The following is an 18,046-nucleotide window of genomic DNA, read 5'->3' on the forward strand; positions in this document are numbered from 1 at the left end:
ACTGGAAGGAGCACTGGATCTGCAATCAGAGTACTTCTCTGCGTCTGTCTGTACTCATTTGTAAAATGAGCAAGTTGGACGTCCACCCCTGGGTTTGCCTGAGGTCCCAAGGGCTGGTTTCAAAGGCGAGTTCTGCTATCTATTACCTATGGGAATTTGGACAAGCACGGGGCCTTTCCTGGCCTCAGTTGCTCTGCCTACTTATCCGTGCCTGCAAGCTTCTTTGTCTCCGCTCTAATCCCCAATTAATATCAATTTCTTTTGAGATTACTTCCAATTTATCCTGTATACACCTTATTGTCCACTGGGGTTGTATGTTTTCTGTCCCCGCCCCACCCCCGCTGAATTGTGAGCTCCCTGAAGGCAGGCGCTGAGGAGGAGGGGAATTGGGCTTTTTTTTTGGGGGGGGGAGAGGGGGGAATTGTGACTCTTAAGCCCTTAACTCATATATGGTAAGCGCTTAATAAGTGCTTGTGGACTTCTTGAGACGGTGGAAGTCGACCTTTGCATTTTAAGATCTCGTAGCATTTAGATATAACCGAGGATGCACCCAGAAGCCCACCGCGTTCTACCTCCATATCAGACTAGGGACAGACCCACTCGCCGGAATCTCCTCAACGGCTAGCCACACCCACTTTCCAGGTGAGTGCCCGGTGTCCCTGCTAAACAAGAGAAGGGGCAAGTCAAGTGCGGGAGAGCTCAGGCCGGAACCAAAAGGCCGTGGGCGCGGGGGGCAAAAGCGGCGCGTGCCTCGCACAGCCGTCCACTCCCTCGGTGGGTGGGCTTTAGGACCAGGCGGGTGGCTTGCAGTACTTTCCCGGGGAGCTAGTCGGCCTTTACACGGCGCCTCGCCGGATTGCTTCTCCACCTCCCCACGCGGGTGTGAGCCCCCACCCCCGCCTGCCTCGGCTCGGCTCCAGGTGACGCTTCTCCAGGAACAGCAGGCGGGGAGCTGACCGCGGGCAGCACCCCCCCTGGGTTGGCATCCCCGCCGCCGTCCTCCCTCCTCGGAGCGCCGCGGGGAGCAGCAGCGGCGGTGGCCGCCGAGCCCGGGACCGAGCCGTGCACGCAGGGCAGGGCGGGGCGCACTCCGGCCGGACCCCCGGGCTCGCCGCCAGCATGAGAGCCGAGGACGCGCGAGGCGACGGCGAGGACGCGGGCATCGAGCGGTTCTTCAGCCCCGGCAAAGGCCGGGGGCTGCGGGCCCGCCAGCGCTACGGCGTCGGGGACCTGCTCTTCTCCTGCCCGGCCTACACCTACGTGCTCACGGTCAACGAGCGGGGGAACCACTGCGAATACTGCTTCGCCAGGTAAGGCGCGCGCCTCACGCCCGGTCGGGGGGACGCCCCGCCGCCCCCCAGCCGGGACTCCCCTTGCCCCTTTTACCCCTGTGGCAGCAGCAGCAGCGGGCTGCTAGAAGGGAGGAAGTGAGCGGGAGAGAGCCGGCGGGCTCCGCCTGGTCCTAGAGCCCGACGGGGCAGCGCGGGGAGGGGCTGCGCGGGGGGAAGCAGGAAGGGGACTTGTGGGGAATGGTCGGCGCCGCTGCTCCCGGGGGCTTCCGGAGCGCGGACTGCCGCTTTCCAGCCCCACCCCTTCGCAGACTCAATCACTTAGGAGTAAGTAATACGATGCTTGGACCCCGCTCCAGTTCTTGGAACAAACACGGGCTGGAGCCAAGGGCTCTCCTGGAGCGAGTTTCCGAGGACTGGGGGCAGATTGCACCCAAAGCCCTGCAAGCCTTAGCCCGGTTCTTTCTGCATGGGGCATGGCGGCCAGAAAACTGTATAGGGGCTGAGGAGGCAGCCTATACGGATGCTACCCCTAGTTTCGTTAGAGTCCGCACCCCGAGTTGATAGAGCAGCGAGCCTCCTGTCAGTCACTGCCCCAAGCACTGGGGCCCTGCTGGGCTTTTCTCCACTTATTTACTCCCACCGGAACTTTTTCTTTTAAGTGGGTAACCTCAAAGCAACTACCACTCTCAGATACCCATTAAATTGGGGAAAGTCCAACACTTTTTCATTTGTTGCCCTCCTTGGCCCACTTCCTCAGCAGCAAGATTCTTCCCTTAATCCTCTGACTATAGATAAAGCTTTGGGCAAGGTGGTATTTTTGGAGACTTCAATTCAGAAGAGGCAGTGTGGATGAGGGGATAGAGTTGGCTTGTCAATCAAGCCTTGACTGAAAAAGACAGGATGTATAATCTGGGGAAAGTCACTTTCTCTACCCCAGGTAAATATTTAAGTACAACTATAAATTATTGCTGAGTTGTAGAAAGAACCCTTCTATAATCAAGAAATAGCATTCTTTGTATAAGAGGGAGAAAAGATTAATAACACTATATTTGTATGGCTCTTTGTAAACAATAGGCCTGCATTTTCTCATTTATGATTTCATTCCTAAACTGGGCAGTTGGTGGTATCTAATTTGCTAGATGGAGAAGTGAAAACTAATTTTTCTAATGAGTTTTAGAGTCAGAACTACAACTCTACAATTCTTTGATTTAATTTTGGATTCTGTCCAAAGTGGGTCTAATAAATATTTCTTACATAAATGATTATTTTGGGTCCTGGAATTCGGAAAACTCACCTTCCTCGGTTCAGATTCAGCGTTAGACACTTACTGTGTGACCCCAGGGAAGTTACTTAACCCAACTTTTTGCCTCAGTTTCCTCATCTGTAAAATGATCTGGAGAAGGAAGGAAATGGCAAACCACTCCAGTATTCTTGTCAAGAAAGCGCCAAACGGGATTACAAAGGATATGATACAACTAAAAGGCCTGAACAGTAACAACAAAAGCCATTAATTCAGTATGATTTCAGTACAAATGTCCTTAAGCATCAATTCTACCAGCCTTGATCAAGTTTACATTGATCCCATCTGTATTCACCAGTGTCTCTGTTAAATCTCATATCCCCCTTCACTTCCGGTCCCATTTCTTTTTGTAATCCCCATCTTCATTGAGAAACTACAAACATCTGTCTGAAACTGACACATGTCTGTTTGGAGTATATCAGGTCCACCTCATAACACACACTCACACACACTCTCTCTCTCTCTCTCTCTCTCTCTCTCTCTCTCTCTCTCTCTTCCTCTCTCTTCCTCTCTCTTCCTTCTCCCTCCATCCCTCTCTTAGAGTCTGTCTCTGTTTGTCTCTGTCTTTCTTTTTCCTCTCTTTCTCTAGAAAGCCAAACCAAAGTCATACAAGGAAGGAGAATGACAGATCAAAGTTCTTTCAAGTTCACCAGTTTTTTGTTTGTTTGTTTAGTTTAGTTTTTTTTTTTTTTGGGGGGGGTTTGAAGATTTGATAGATTTGTTTTGAGAGTTCCTCTGCTGAACAGTTATTCAGAGCAAGTCAATTTCTGTGCCTCTCCATTTCCATGATAAGGATAATGTTTCCTTGTCTCCATATCAAGTCAGGGGAATGTGGTGAGAATACTGTAGATGAGAAAATGTACAGGTTAGATCCTCCTCCAATAAAACTTCTAAAGCAGAGGTGTTCTTAACCTCATAGTCATGGATTCCTTGAAGAATCTGCTGAAATCTTATGGACAGTTTCTCAGAATGTTTTAAAATACATAAAATGAATAGCATCACAGAGGAAACATTTTATTAAAATACAAGAATCAGAATAATTTTAAAAATATGTTCATGGCCTCTAAGTTAAGAAAACCAAAGGCTTTAATTCTCTTGCTCAGGAATTTTTATAATGAATATAGCTAAAGTATGCTTCCTCTTCCCCTTCCCCCTGTTTTCCTCATAGCACCGTTTTTAACAATTAACAAACCAGTTTAAATCCATATTGAAGAAAACATCAAGCTCTTCAGAAATGAGACATTCTGCAGTCTCTGGGTGATAGAAACTTCTTCAGTGAGTGGCAAATTAAATTCCTGCTGTAGGGATGTTTCAGTATAAAAATTGTTATTCAAGGTGCTTTATCTTGCACCAGATTTTTTTTTTTTTTTAAGAAATCGATAGCTATTTGTCTGGAAGATATTATTAATGTTTCGTCAGCATTAGAACAATTTAAGAAAACATAAAGGTCTTCTAGCTGGTTCTAACCCCATCAAACTTCATAGATATGTGAGCTAATAAGAAAATCTTTGCTCTTAAAAAAAAAAAAAAAACAAATAAACCTGGGTTTGAACTGTGTCTTATGGTCAGTTATTCATTCAGTAAAATAAATATTTGTTAATCACCTGTTATGCACCAGGGATAATTAAAGGCTAAGGGCTTGGCTGGGCTGGGAATAAAAGCACAAATAAAGATCGTCCCTGAACTTGTAATCTCCTAAGGAAGGATGACATCCCAAAGGACACTAAAAAGAAAGGAGTGGAGAACCTGGAGAAAGTTCCTGCTGGGAAGTATGGGTGCCCTTCCTAAATGAAGAATTTGGGAGAATCTTTTCACTCTCAACTCGGGGAGGTAAATAAAGGTATTGATGAGCCTTTGAGTATGGAGGCTTAATGAAAATATGCAGGATTGTTGCATGATGGGCTACCAACAAGCATTTATTAAGCATCTTAAGATGTGCCAAGCACTAATGCAAAAATGAGAGTGAATCTGAGACCTTAAGCTCAGTTGTCTCATCTTTAAAGCAGACTTGATTATATTTGTGCTGCCTACCTAGCAATCAAGTCCAGAAAAGTTATTAAGCACCCATTATGTATCCTGGTGTTGTGGTAAGCCTGGATATACAAAGACTGATACCCCCCCCCCCCCCCCCCCCAAATGTCCCTGCTTTAAAAGAATTCACAGTCTAATGGGGGAGGTAACATGCAAACAATGAGGTACAAACAAGATATAGAAAGGATAAATTGAAGAACATTCTAGGCACTATCATTAAGGAGAGGAGAGAGTCAGAAAAGGTTTCTAGTAAAAAGTGGGATTTTAGCTGGGACATGAAGGAAGCTAGGAGATAGAAGTGAAAAGGGAGAAAATTCTAGGTGTAGGGGATAGCCAGTAAAATTGCACAAAAGTGGAAATTTCTGGTGCAGGGAGGTTAGTATCACAGAATCCAATAATATGTGGTTAGGAGAGTAAGGTCTAAGAAAATTTCAAAGGTAGGAAGGGAGGGGCCAATTTATGAAGTCCTTTGAAAGACAGATTTTATATTTGATCCTGGAAGTAATAGGAGTAATCAAAAGTTTATTTAAATGGCTGGGGAGAGTACACTTTTAGAAGATGTTTGACAGCCAAGGGGAAGATAAACTACAATGGACAGAGAATTGAGACAGGAAGACTCATCAGCAGGCTCTTGGCAACAATCAAGGTATATGGTGATGAGGGTCTACATCAGTGTGGTAGCAAAATCAGGGGAGAAGGTGGGGAGTATGAGAGATGATAAGAAGGTAGAATGGATAAGAGCTGGCAAGAGATAGTATATTGGGGAAGAGAAATCTGTTGAGAGAGTGAAGAAAGAGCCTTGTAAATCTTAGAGCATTTAGAGCATAACTGTGAGTTATGTTCTTGTTCTCAGTAAAGGAGAAAGCAGCCGCAATGCTACAGTTGACTTTTCATTCTGTGTACAGTGCTGTAGGGCAAGTCTTCTCCATGCCAGATTTTTACTTCTAAGATTTGGGGACAGCAAATAATCCTTTCCCCATTTTGGGTATCCCTAGAACATCAATTGGGAAAACTTGCATTATACTCAGCTCACTGAGATTTATTTGGTCTTAAAGTAGATTCATAATTATAATCTTGAGGTCTCTCAATGCCAATGGGACCTAGGAATTATGCTAATGTTGGACTGATTGGTTTTACAAAGTATTCTTTTCCATAAATGTCCCCCAAATTTATTATGGGTTCAATAACATGGTCCTTTCCTCTTTTATCATTTTCTGTCGTAATGTCTAATCTCTCATCTTTTAATCAATCATTTAAATACTTGTACACTACTAGTGCTAGGTATCAATCAATGTTTCATCGGTCATTGAACCATACCTGTTTCCTCCCCTTGATAAATCTCTCTGTTCATCTACAGAAAATTGCTGCTATTGCTACATGCAAAAAAAGGCTTTCTTATGGGGATGGGATTGATTCTGAATAGCAGTTGGTAGAGATTCTTTAGGGGAAGAAAATAGACCTAACTTCCTCTAATAATGATGGCTAATAATAGCCATGATAATAACAGCTAATATTCATATAACACTTTAAAGTTTGCAGTACACAACATATATTATTTCATCTTCACAACAACTTTGGGATGTAGATACTATAGTTAAATCCATTTTATGGATGAAAAAGCTGAGGTTGAGAGAAGTTAAATGACTAGGCCAGAGTCACATGACTAGTAAGTTTCTGAAGCAATATCTGAACTCAGTCTTCTCTTTTTGATTCCAAATCCAGAGGTCTTTTCCCTCAAGTTTTTCTAGCGGTAACACCTCCAGACTAGTTACTTACTCTACTTAGAGCAAATACACAATACCTATTGTACTATGTCTTTCTCAGATTATATTTGAAGTGTGTTGGCCTAGGAAACCTTTGAGGTCCCTTCCAAATCTGATGTTTGACAAACGGTATCACTGAGATGAGTGATTTCCAGCTGTGGTAGGTCCTGCCTTATTTCATGAAAATGGAGTAATGTCCTCAAACACCTTCTTGTGGTTATAGTTTTGCTTAATCCTTCAGTACAGACTATGAGAATACTTTAAAGTAAAATAAAAGGATATTGGAAAAGGAGGCCAGGAAGGTGTATTTGCCACATGGCATGAAGGATATTGCTACTAAAGCAGAATGATTAGGTTTCTCTGTTCTTTAATCTACAGCAGGATTCTTGCAGCTGTGGCAAGTAGCAGTCTTTTAAGACTTCAGATATTATGGCATCATATCATGCATATTTTTCATATGTGAGGGAAACTTCTTCTATCACTTGCTAGGACTTAGAGCTGGCTGCACATTTGGAATGCATTGCAGATAAAAAGAAACAGCAGATTCATAGTTGGAATTCACCAGTGAATCAAAACCATCATCTAGCACCTCCTTAAAAAAAATCCCAGAAACACAGATCCACAAAATCTTCAAATGTTGAATCAGCTCTGTTCTCCTACAAAAGAGAATGACCTCTGGATGAAAAGTGGTATGGCACTGTTTCTGATATAACTAAGTATTTTAATCAAATTCTGGATAATTATTGACAGAGCACTTCACCTCTGCTTTCCTTCATAAAGATTGAGGTGATATTAGGATTGTATCTGGGAGGGATTTTTGAGAGCATCTATAGTCAGCCTATTCATTTCACAGGTGAGAAAACTGAAGCCCATGGAAGTAGTGAGTTTTTTCAGCATTTCGTAGAGCAAGGATTCAAAAAAGGATCCTCTAACTTTATTTCCAATTTCTTTCCATTTTGCCATGCTTTTTTAAATCAATTTTTTCCCCTTGGTGGAAAAAAAAAAATGTCTCATGTATATCAAAAGTAATTAAGCAAAGCTAAGGGAAAGAATAAATTGCTTTTAGGCATTAAAAAGCAGATAAGAGACATTCTTTTCTTGGGTTTGCTATATTTTTTGGATTTTATGAGAATCGGAGCTACTGTGATAAGAAATGTAAAAGAATCTGTCATAGTGGATAAAATGCTGGATTTGGCATCAAGAAATTGTAGAAGATCAGAGAAATAATATATGTAAAAGGACTTTGCAAATTTTAAAGTGCTCTTTAAAGGTCCTTTATATTATCATTCCCCTTTACTCAGATAGAAAGACAACTATTTTTTTAACCTCTTCCTTAAATATCTTCAGACCTTATAATCTTTTTTTGACCCAGGATGCCAGGAAGTGAACTTTTGAAAGTATTTATGATACAGAATAATTTTGGGTATTTGTTATTCTTTCATGACAATTAGCATTCATTTTTACAACTTTCAAAGCTCTTAGACCCTTTAAGGATCTAAGGATTTTGTAAATCCTTTTAAAAGTCCAAGGCTAAACCATATAGTTGGCAAGTCAGTACTTTAGTAGTCTTCAAGGACATATGTACTCTGTAAGGAACATGAAGGATCTATTTATTTTGAGAACTTGGAATAAAGGTAATTTCCAAGAAAACTTTGTATAAAATTTTCACTTCACAATTACCCTTTTTAAATCTCAGCACAGTTCTATCCATTGTTATGAGTTCAGACTTTTGTACCATGTTTTGGATATTTCAAAATTCCTATTCCTCTATTTTTGCCTTTAAAACAAAATGAGACTTAACAGTACTCAGGCACCAACATCTGGTGTCTGAAGTTGGTGTGGCTGGTTTGTCTTGGTAATTTAGACTCCCCTCTTTTGACCTGGTGTGATATCCCCTTTTTATCTAATCCTTCAAAGACAGCATAATGTCCTTGTAGTTTTATACCACTTTCTTTTTCCTGGGATGTGGAGGAAGTGAATAATTTTTATTAGCATAGACTTATAGGATTTAGAGTAGAGTGAGCTATCTAGTTGAGCTTCTTCATTTCATAAATAAGGAAACTAAGGTCCAGAGAGGTTATATAAGATCAAGATCATATAGTTTGACCAACAAGAAGAGCTGAGAAATGAACCCAGGTTTCTAGATTCCATATTTGGTATTTTTCCTGTGACACCAAGTCTTTTGTCATTAATTTCTAAAGTTTTTTTTAAATTTTAAAACTTAATAACTTTTAATTCTCCCTTCTAGCTCCAAATATTCTGATTCTTAAATAATTTTGTAATAAGTATTAGTGTGTCTGTTAACTCAGGCCTATAACATTTCCCTTTAATGATATACTTACATTCTTCTGCCTAAACTCAGTTTTAATTAATCATCTTGTCTTGACTTCCATGTTCTCTTTTTTGCCATTGCAGTGCTACTAAAATATGAAACTGCTAGGGAAAAGTCCTGGAATTCCAAGTGAAAATCTGCTAGACTTTTCACTAGTTGATTTTAAAAATGAAAGTTTTTACAAAATGTTTCCAAGAGTGTAATTTTTTCTTAAGTATTGCTAAAGCTAAAAAGAAATCCTTTTTTTTAGGGACTTTGTTTTTTTTTTTCTTTAATACATTCTTACTTTGCCAATTGTTTCTTGATCCTAGGGAATGGAAGTGCCTAAAAAATTTTCTTTAAGTAAAATGATTATTGAGGTATTTCTTCTCTTGATCATCCCTATTAAACATTAAAAGTAATAAGAAGAATGAACATGTATGACTTTCAGGTTGCAAAGAAGTTTACATATAGTTTCATTTGTTCTTCACCACAAGCCTGTAAGGTAGGTGCTATTATTATTCCCTTTCCAAAGATGAGAAGACTGAGGTTAGGAGAACTTAAGTGATTCACTCAGGGTCACATGGCAAGTAAATGTCTAAGGCAGGATTCGAACTACATTTTCCTGACCCCAAGTCTGCATTTTTTTCCCACTGTATGACATTGCCTTTCTTAAGAGCACTGCAGGTGACACAGTTCCTTTTTTTTTTTTTTTTTTTTTTTTTTTTGGTGTTACAGGTACTTGAGAGGTAAATCTTTTAATTATTTAATAGTACAGTACTAAGAAATGGGAGGTTGGTCATGATCAATTTTTCCCTATAATTCTGAAAGATAGAGATCAAGTATTATTATCCCTTTATTGCCAGAACTGAAAACTCAGAGCAAGGAAGAGTTCTGTGTATGGTCACATAGCAGCTTTGTTGGAAATATCCCAATTTCAAAAAAAGAAAAATTATCCAAGAATCAGGTGACTCTAACCCTTTTGTTCTTGCAGACTTAGGTTTGAGCCACCTGATCTAAGCGTGACTTCTGAATCACAAGTAAAAGGATCATCTCCCATCCATGACTTTACAGAAATACAAATTTTTAGTAAACTGTGATAATGTTGCTCCTAATAATTAAAGTTTTGTTTGTGGAGATCACAAGCAAAAAGTACATTTGCAGATTATATCACTGATGATAGAAGTTGTATGGTGGGTATTGAGAAAAATTACCTAACTAGCAATGAGTCATTAAATTTCAGAGACCATAGAGCCTCATGCTTGCCTGATTGTGAGTCATTTCTAGAGTCAAAGAAAGGAAAAGAACACATATGTACAAAAATATACATAGCAACTCTGCAAAGAATTAGAAACCAAGGAACAGCCTGTGAATTGGAAGATGACTGAACAAGTTGTGGTATATGATTGTAATGGAATGCTATTGTGCTATAAGAAATGACAAGCAGGATAATTTCAGAAAAAGCTGTGAACCCTTCTATGAACTGATACAAAGTGAAGGGAACAGAACCAGAACAACAATTTATACAATAACACTATAAAGATATAATAAAAGACACAATTCCAAAGGATTCAAGATGAAACATTCTATCCATTTTCTGAGCTGGGGCTTTTTAAATTTTGAATAGAGCCAATGCAGAACAATGCAGGAATTAATTTTGCTTTTACAATGGTTGGGGTTGGAAGAGGCAGATAAAATAAAATTTAACTTTAAAAGAAATTGTTTTAAAAAATAGTGATGGAATATTTAATTCATTGACTTTTTTTTAATAATTAAAAAAAAAGAATTTTCTCTAAATCATCTATCATTGGCTAGCCAGACTCTTTTTAAAGGAGTTCTTAATCATTTTTGTGTCATGGGATTTCTTTTAGCATTTTGATGAAGCTTATTGGCCCATTTTATCGAGCCACATACATAAAATAAAGTACATAAAATTACAAAGGAAATTGGGTTATGTCCAAATATACTTATCAAAATAAAGTTTCTAAGAGTTTATGGATTCCAAATCAAGAATCTTTGATTTAAAACTCTCAGTGATGGGAAACATTACCTTTTGGAGTAGCTTTTGGACATTTCAAGTTGTTATAAAAATTTCCATCATATCTAGCTCTGAAATCTGCCTTTGTTCATTCATTCATTCATTTTTTGAGACTGATCTCCTTGTCTGGCCCAAGTTAGAAGTGCAGCAGTACCTCATGAGCATTCCTTCCATTGCTGATTAATACAGAAGATTTGACTGGTTCCTTTTCCAAAATAGTTCATCCACTTAGCTCCTCTGTAGACAGCCTGACAGCCAACCCCTGCTCCCAGTGTTTCACTCTACTGATGTTACACTTAGTTTGGATGCCCTATCAGTTTAGAATACTGCAGCTCATGATCAGTTGAGAATACACTATACCTCAGAACTTCCAAGTTCTACAGCTTTAGCCTCCCTAGCAGCAGAGATTACAGGCATGTGTCACCCCACCCAGCTGAAATCTGCCTTTCTATAACTTCTTTTTGTTATAATTTTGATGTTAGAAGTAAAGCAAAACAAATATAATCTCTCTCCCACATGTCAGTCCTTCAGTTACTTAAAGAAAACTATAATGTCACCTTTAAATGTTGGCTTTTCTGGGCTAAATATCTCTGTTGCCCTCAAATGATTTTCTTATTATAGTTATCAGGCCCCTTGCCAGACTAATCATATAGGATTTAGAGGTTAAAAAGATCTTAAATGGCTTCCAATCAAACCCATTCATTTCACAGATTAAGAAACTGAGTCTAAGAACCAGGATTACCTAGATTATAAATAACAGAACCAATATTTGGTCCCAAGCTCTTTGAGTACCTAGTCCACTGTCCTTTTCATGAAACTGTGATGCCTTTTGTCAAAGCCCCTTCAGAAATGTACCCAAAACTGAATACTGTAATCCAGATGTGGTCTTAGAAAGATAGAAAACAGCAGGATTGTCATTATCCCTGTGGTGGATACTAGCCTGCTATTACCCTGACATGGCATCAGCCCTTTTTTTTTGTCTGCCAGGTCATACTATTGACTCTTATAAGGTTGGCAGTTCACTTGAATCTCTACATTACTTTTCACAGGAATTGTTAACTAGCTTTGCTTCTGCCATCCTATACTTGTGATTTTTGACCTGAAGGTCAAGACCTTACAATTTCTCATGATTTAATTTTATCATGTTCACCATTAAATCTGCCATTTTTATACTTTCAGATATTTTAGTACCTGTCCCTCCCAACTTTGTCACCTGCAGATTTGTTCATTGTTCTATATATGCCTTCAGCTAAGTCATTAAAAAATATTTAACACAGTATACCAAAAAATAGAACTTTGGGGCATCCCACTATTAATATTTTAACATCACTCAGTTTGACTCCGTGAATCCAGTCATTTAACCAGTTTTGAATCCATCTAACCGTACAGTTATCTACTACTCATCTCCTTTGTCTAGAAAGAATATTGTCTAGAGAGAATGTCAAATGCCTTGTTTAAAAATCCAGTATATTGGTCTATAACATTGCTCTGATATGGCAATTTGGAAATTATGTCAGAAAAAGGAAATGATATTGACATGACTTCTTTTTATGAGTCTTTGTTTTATTTTCCCATTTAGAAAATGTTTACAAACTCTGATGTTAGCAATCCTTTGATGAATTTATGCTCTTATGGGTGTCAATACTCTGTACACATCACAATGTGTCCACTAGACAGTTCCATTCTGTGTAGTTTTTGTCAGGTCTTTCCATAAATCCTCCAGAAAATATGAGGTCTTTCTTTGATATTTTTGCTATCTCATGGGTAACATGCAGCCCTCAGATAGTCTATCTGCTGTCCCTCGCTCTTGATATGTAATTAATACTCATCTTTTGCTAATTGTACATATCCCTGAAGTTTTTTTTTTTTATTTCACTTCTTTCATGTAGATTTTTATTAGCGATACATGGCAACTTTCTTATACCCATTGTGCTGCCTCTTGTCATTATTCTTTGGTTCTTTTCTAATTTTAATATTTCAGAAACCATTGTCTTCTATAATTCAAAGCCATCTAGCTCTAATGGAAAGATATTGCTGTCAAAAATGCTGCCCAATTCTCCAAATGATATTCATTTCTCTCTTATTTTTCTAGTTTAGTTCTGAACTCTGTTCATTGATCATCTACAGTTCCTATCCAAGATATATGTATTTATGGACTGCCATGGTGGACTCCCTGGCCAAAGATAGAGCAATATTTGTTTTTCATCAGTTTTGTTTTCCAGTGTGGGTGGCTCATCTAATTCTTTTTAATAGTACCTTCTCACATTTTGCCCAGAAACTGGAATCCAGCTTACCTGCTTGTATTTATCTTCTCCTTTTTGACTGGATGCCTGCACCAAGAACTTTCTTTAAAAGAGTGTACCCAGACCCCCCTGTCTTCTTTCTCTTGCTCTCTGTACTTTCTCCCTTCTGCTGCAGGGTCAGATACTTTAATTAACTTTGCTCACTCCTCTTTTCAACTTCCTTTTATGTGCTCTCTTCCTTATAAGAATGTAAGCTCCTTGTAAGTCTGTCTTTCTGCTTATATTATTCTAGTGCCTTAGCACAGATATTGGAATTTTTTTTGTTGTTCAATCATGTCCGATTCTTTTTCATGACTACATTTGGGGCTTTCTTGGCAAAAGTACTGGAGTGGTTTGCCATTTCCTTCTCCACTGACACTTACTAAGCATTTTGCAAATGCTTATTCTTGTGATTGACTGAAAGAATCATAGATTGTACAGACTTAATCTGCAAATGGGGAAACTGAGGTCCAAATATAATAAAGTGATTAATCTAAGCTTAAATAGCTATTAATATAGGGAAGCCATGATCTGAGCACAATCCCTTGGACACCAAATCCTGTACCCTTTTCTGGCACACAATGCTGCCTTACTCTGTGGCTTATAAAAGAGAATTCTCACTAAAGTTAGAGAAAGGCGATGATGATAAAGAAAGAACTGAAAAAACCACAGAGACCGACTAATCTAATCCCTTCTTTCTCCTCTTCCTCCTCCTCCTTTTCTTCTTCCTCTTCCTTCTTCCTTTTTCCTTCTTCCTTCTCTTTCCTCCTTCTTCTTCATGGATGAGGAAATTGAAGGCTCAGACTTGTCCAGTGTCACACAGGTAATAAGCATGAGAAATAGAAATTGAAGCTAGCTCCTCTGACTGCAAAGCTTATAACCCTCTCCCTTCACCCTGAGGATAAATCATTCTTCCCAAAACACCCAGAAGAATTGTGCCAAAGGAGAGGCTGTTGGCTATAACCAGGCCTGCTGCTGTTTGCCATAAAAAGATGACAAGCCTCTTACAAGTGTCCTCCCTTTAGAACTTGCAGCTTTCTATAGCCTAGTTTCTTCTTTCTCCTTGTAACCGGAGGAGTCTTCATTTGCTTGAAGGATAGGCTAGATTAGGACTATAGTCTCTTGCTGTGGAAGAGATTTAGAATTACTGGGTTATTTGAGGATCAAATCCTTGATTTTGACCCTCCTAAAAACTAGTTTTAACTGAATGAGCCAGTCAGGCAGACAGAGCCACACACTTCATTTTGTGTGAGCTCCATGGACAAGGTTTCCATTGCTTTTATCATATTCCTCAATTGCAAAAACATTCACAGAGCCATAGTGGAACAGAAGGAAATCAGAGCTCTTTGAGACTTCTTTAAAGGGCAAAAATGTGCCACTGAATAGGAAAAATAACACCCCCAAAAAACCTCATGTGTTTAGGAAACAACTTTTCTTTACTATCTGGTCGTTCATAGAAAAGCCAGCTGTGAATCTCAGGAACTTGGGCAGCCTTCTAGCTATCAGCCATCACCCCTGGCTTCTTAATACTTCTCTCTCAAATCACCTTGTAGTTAACCTTTAACAATTTATTTCATATACCTTTTTTCTATATACAGGCCCCCTCGAAAAAAAAATTGATTGCAAACTCCTTGAGGGCAGGGATGAGCATTGTAGATTATCTCACTAAAAGCCAATGCCTAGAGTTTATATTTTTAAATGCTTGGACTTTCTTGTGTGCGTGGTTAGACCATATTCTAGAGTGATTACAGATCTCCAAGAGGCTCTGCAGTGTTCTAGGGAGTGCTGTCTGCAAACAGGGGGATCTGGAGGACTTCACAAGGTAGAAAAAATTCTCCTTCAACTTGAATTAAATGTGAGATCCCTTGCATGACTATGCCAAATACTTTCGGCAAGTTTCTCTGTCCTTCTTTGTGGATCACCTGATCATAATGATCAGATGGTTGTCAAATGAGGTTATCTATGTTGTTATAGCTTTCAGGGAATCTTGAATAATTTAGATCTATGTAGAGGAGGTAACTTGCTGGAAGAGAGCCTTTGAGGTAGTGTATTGTACAGCACTTTGGCACATAGTAAGTGGTATCTAAGCATTAGCTGTTATTATTACAGATCAAGTGCTTTTTTATAGTTAATGAACAATAAGTGCAGTGGGGCTTGTATTCTATGTTTTTCAGTTTTGTAATGGTAAATATGGGATCTACTGTGAAATGACACAAAACACGAAATTTTTTGAGAATAAGAAATATATGTCACCAAATATAAAATGACAAAAGATCCAACTAATTTCAGGGTTTGATGTGGAATCAAACCATGAATTCTGTCCAAAGTAGATTGATTCATTTTGGCAAGCTTCCCAAGTACTTCAGTCCTTCTGAGACCTACTTCCCAACTTTAGATTTGAGGAATTCCCTGACTTGTAGCAGATGTTTTTTTTTTTGTTTTTTGTTTTTTTTTTCTGAGTGGCTAAAGGTTCCTTACATAGATTTCAGACCAAGAACCTTGCCTTCAATGAAAGCCTCACTGGCAATGGACTCTCATGGTGATGTCTTTCCTATAAATGGCTTTTAAAGATTTCTTCTGGATTCAGCTGTAAACAACTTGTCTTCTCCAATCTCTTGAAGATTTTTTTCTTTGATCTTTTAAATTTAACTTGCTTCTGGCTCTTTTTTGTCCTGCTTGACTTGAGAGAGAATTTAGTATAATGTCATAGCTAGCCTTAGAACTATACTTATGTACACACATACATATACACAATACATATATGTATATCCACACATATGTATATATGTGCTCTCTGTGTGTGTGTATATATGTATATATATATATATATATATATATATATATACACATAATTTATTTCATTAAATACTTCCCAATTACTTGTAAAAAATTTAACATTTAAGAAAAAAAATTTGAGTTCTAAATTCACTCCTTTCCTATCCCCCTCCTCTTAAGAACGCAGGCAATATATTGATAATATATGTAAATTCAAGCAAAATATATGTATACATTAGCCATGTTGCAAAAGAAAACACACACATACTAAGAAAAATAAAGTTTAAAAAATATGCGCAGATTTGATTCTCATCTGTAAAGGAGGTTTTTTCATCCAAGAGTTTACTATAAATCACTAGAATCACAGGCCCAGGCCCCAGCCAATAACTACTTTGATTTTATTGACTAAATTTGTTGTTCAGTTATGTACAGTTCATCATGACCTCATTTGGGGTTTTCTTGGCAAAGACACTGCAGTGCTTTGCCATTTCCTTCTCCAGCTCATTTTCCAGATAAGAAAACTGTAGCAAACAGGCTTAAGTGACTTGCTCAGGGTCTCTGAACTAATGTCAAAGGCCAGATTTGAACTCAGAAAGAGGAGTCTCCCTGACTCCAGGCCTGATGCTCTGTGCACTGTGGAGCTCCCCACCTGTAATGAATACTATGATTAGTGTAGTGAAAAGAATGTTGGACTTGGAATTAAGTGACATTTGAGATCTGCCACAGATGTGAGCTGTGTGACACTTGGTCAGTCATTTCACCTAACTCTCAATTTCATCATCTGCAAAATGGGGGAAATAGCCACTGTAATATTTGCTTCACCATATGAGATCATCTTTATAAAAAAGCACTTAGCTTTATACAATATCAATGCCAGCTATTACTTGAAAAGCAATTAAAATGCAAAGTCCCATCTAGTGATTTTTTTTTTTTTTTTTTTTTTGGCTAATAAATACTCTTAAAAGGGGTCACTTTGGCATTTCATTTCAAGATTTTTGTTAGAAAGAAAATCTGATTGCTTTGTCTTCAGATGCTGAGAAAGCTTTGCTGGTTTCAGGCTCTCATCTGACAGAGCATTTCCACAAATATCGCACTGCAGTTTTGGCAAACTCTTCTCTGATCTGAGCCAGTCAGTAAACCTAGTTTTTAATTGATCGATGTTCTACTGGACAAACTTAAATTTCCTATTTTTCTTTTTGGGGAGCCAATCAAGCTGTACCTCATTTTTATTGTCAGACATAAGGTAAATTTGAAGAATTTGATCTTATTTTTATGAACAAAAGTGTTCTTTGCATTGCCCCTACTTATTTTTAAAATTCTCTTATATCTTGTTAAGTAATTATGTATCTCAAAAAGATACACTAAGTAGATCCTTAAAACACAAGGCTATAATTATTGTAACAACTACCTGACAACATTGAGGAAAAAAACCAATCCCAAATGATAATCTCCCATTCTATAGGGGTTGGTGGCTGATTCCAAATCCTAGTGCCTTGTCTTTCCTAAAGACAAAAGAAAGCCATGCTTTCTCCTAACTATGTGGTCATGACTTCCTCCTCTGCTTAGCCCCCCCACCCCAAGCCAAGAGTTTATGTCCTTTCACACAGAATTAGGGGATAAATCTTGCTTCATCTGTCAAAAGTCAAGTTTTTTTTGTTTGTAGATTTTTTTTAAAGTAAGGGTCTTTGGCAATACAAATTTTGCAAATTGGCAAAAAATGAATTGTCCATTGATGTTGAATCAATTATTGGCATTATAGAATCATATCTTTAGAATTGTAATGAATCTTAGCTTCTCGTCCTGAGATTTATAACTTTTTTGACAATTCATGAAGCCAGTGGAACCCTTCTTTGACTAAATATCCTAAAAAGCTATTCTGAGATGGTCCTGGCTTCTTAGTAGTTTAGGTTCAATATTGAAACAAAATGATTCACTTGAATTAACAAAAGGAAGTTTACTGAATCATAATAGGATAGTCAGTAAGGAGAGACATTGAGAACTCTTCAAGTTCGAGTTATCAATTGGGATCCACCAGCCAAGAGTCAGAATATGCTTGATGCTCCCCATTACTGTCTTGGGTTTGGACTCACCAGAAAGTAAGTTCAGCAACTTGAGCCTTTAGTCCCTTGAACTAACCAGATTTCAGTACCAGAAAAACTGGCTTTACTCTCCTGGGTGCAAGGATTAGAATACTGTTCCTATCATAAATTCAGAAAATAAAATACATAGCAAAAGAGATAAATAATATTTTATT

The 18,046-nt window shown here is 38.6% G+C and overlaps 1 protein-coding gene and 1 long non-coding RNA gene across 2 annotated transcripts in view; one reads left to right on the forward strand and one right to left on the reverse strand.

The window, feature by feature from the left end:
- The first annotated feature begins 753 nt into the window (after nt 1-753).
- The window catches only part of SMYD2 (SET and MYND domain containing 2), an 85,493-nt gene continuing 68,200 nt past the window's right edge, over nt 754-18,046 (forward strand). Inside the window, exon 1 of the mRNA XM_031937363.1 lies at nt 754-1,310. Coding sequence (XP_031793223.1) covers nt 1,120-1,310 — 191 coding nt within the window. The 5' untranslated portion in view covers nt 754-1,119. The remainder of the gene's footprint in view (nt 1,311-18,046) is intronic.
- Nucleotides 3,271-11,078, reverse strand: LOC116419110. Its single transcript, XR_004229376.1, has 2 exons — nt 10,748-11,078; nt 3,271-3,435 (listed from the first exon to the last, which is right to left on the reverse strand). It is a non-coding gene; the product is annotated as an uncharacterized LOC116419110 (long non-coding RNA).

Source organism: Sarcophilus harrisii, chromosome 4 (genome assembly GCF_902635505.1).
Source record: "Sarcophilus harrisii chromosome 4, mSarHar1.11, whole genome shotgun sequence".
Taxonomy (NCBI): domain Eukaryota; kingdom Metazoa; phylum Chordata; class Mammalia; order Dasyuromorphia; family Dasyuridae; genus Sarcophilus; species Sarcophilus harrisii.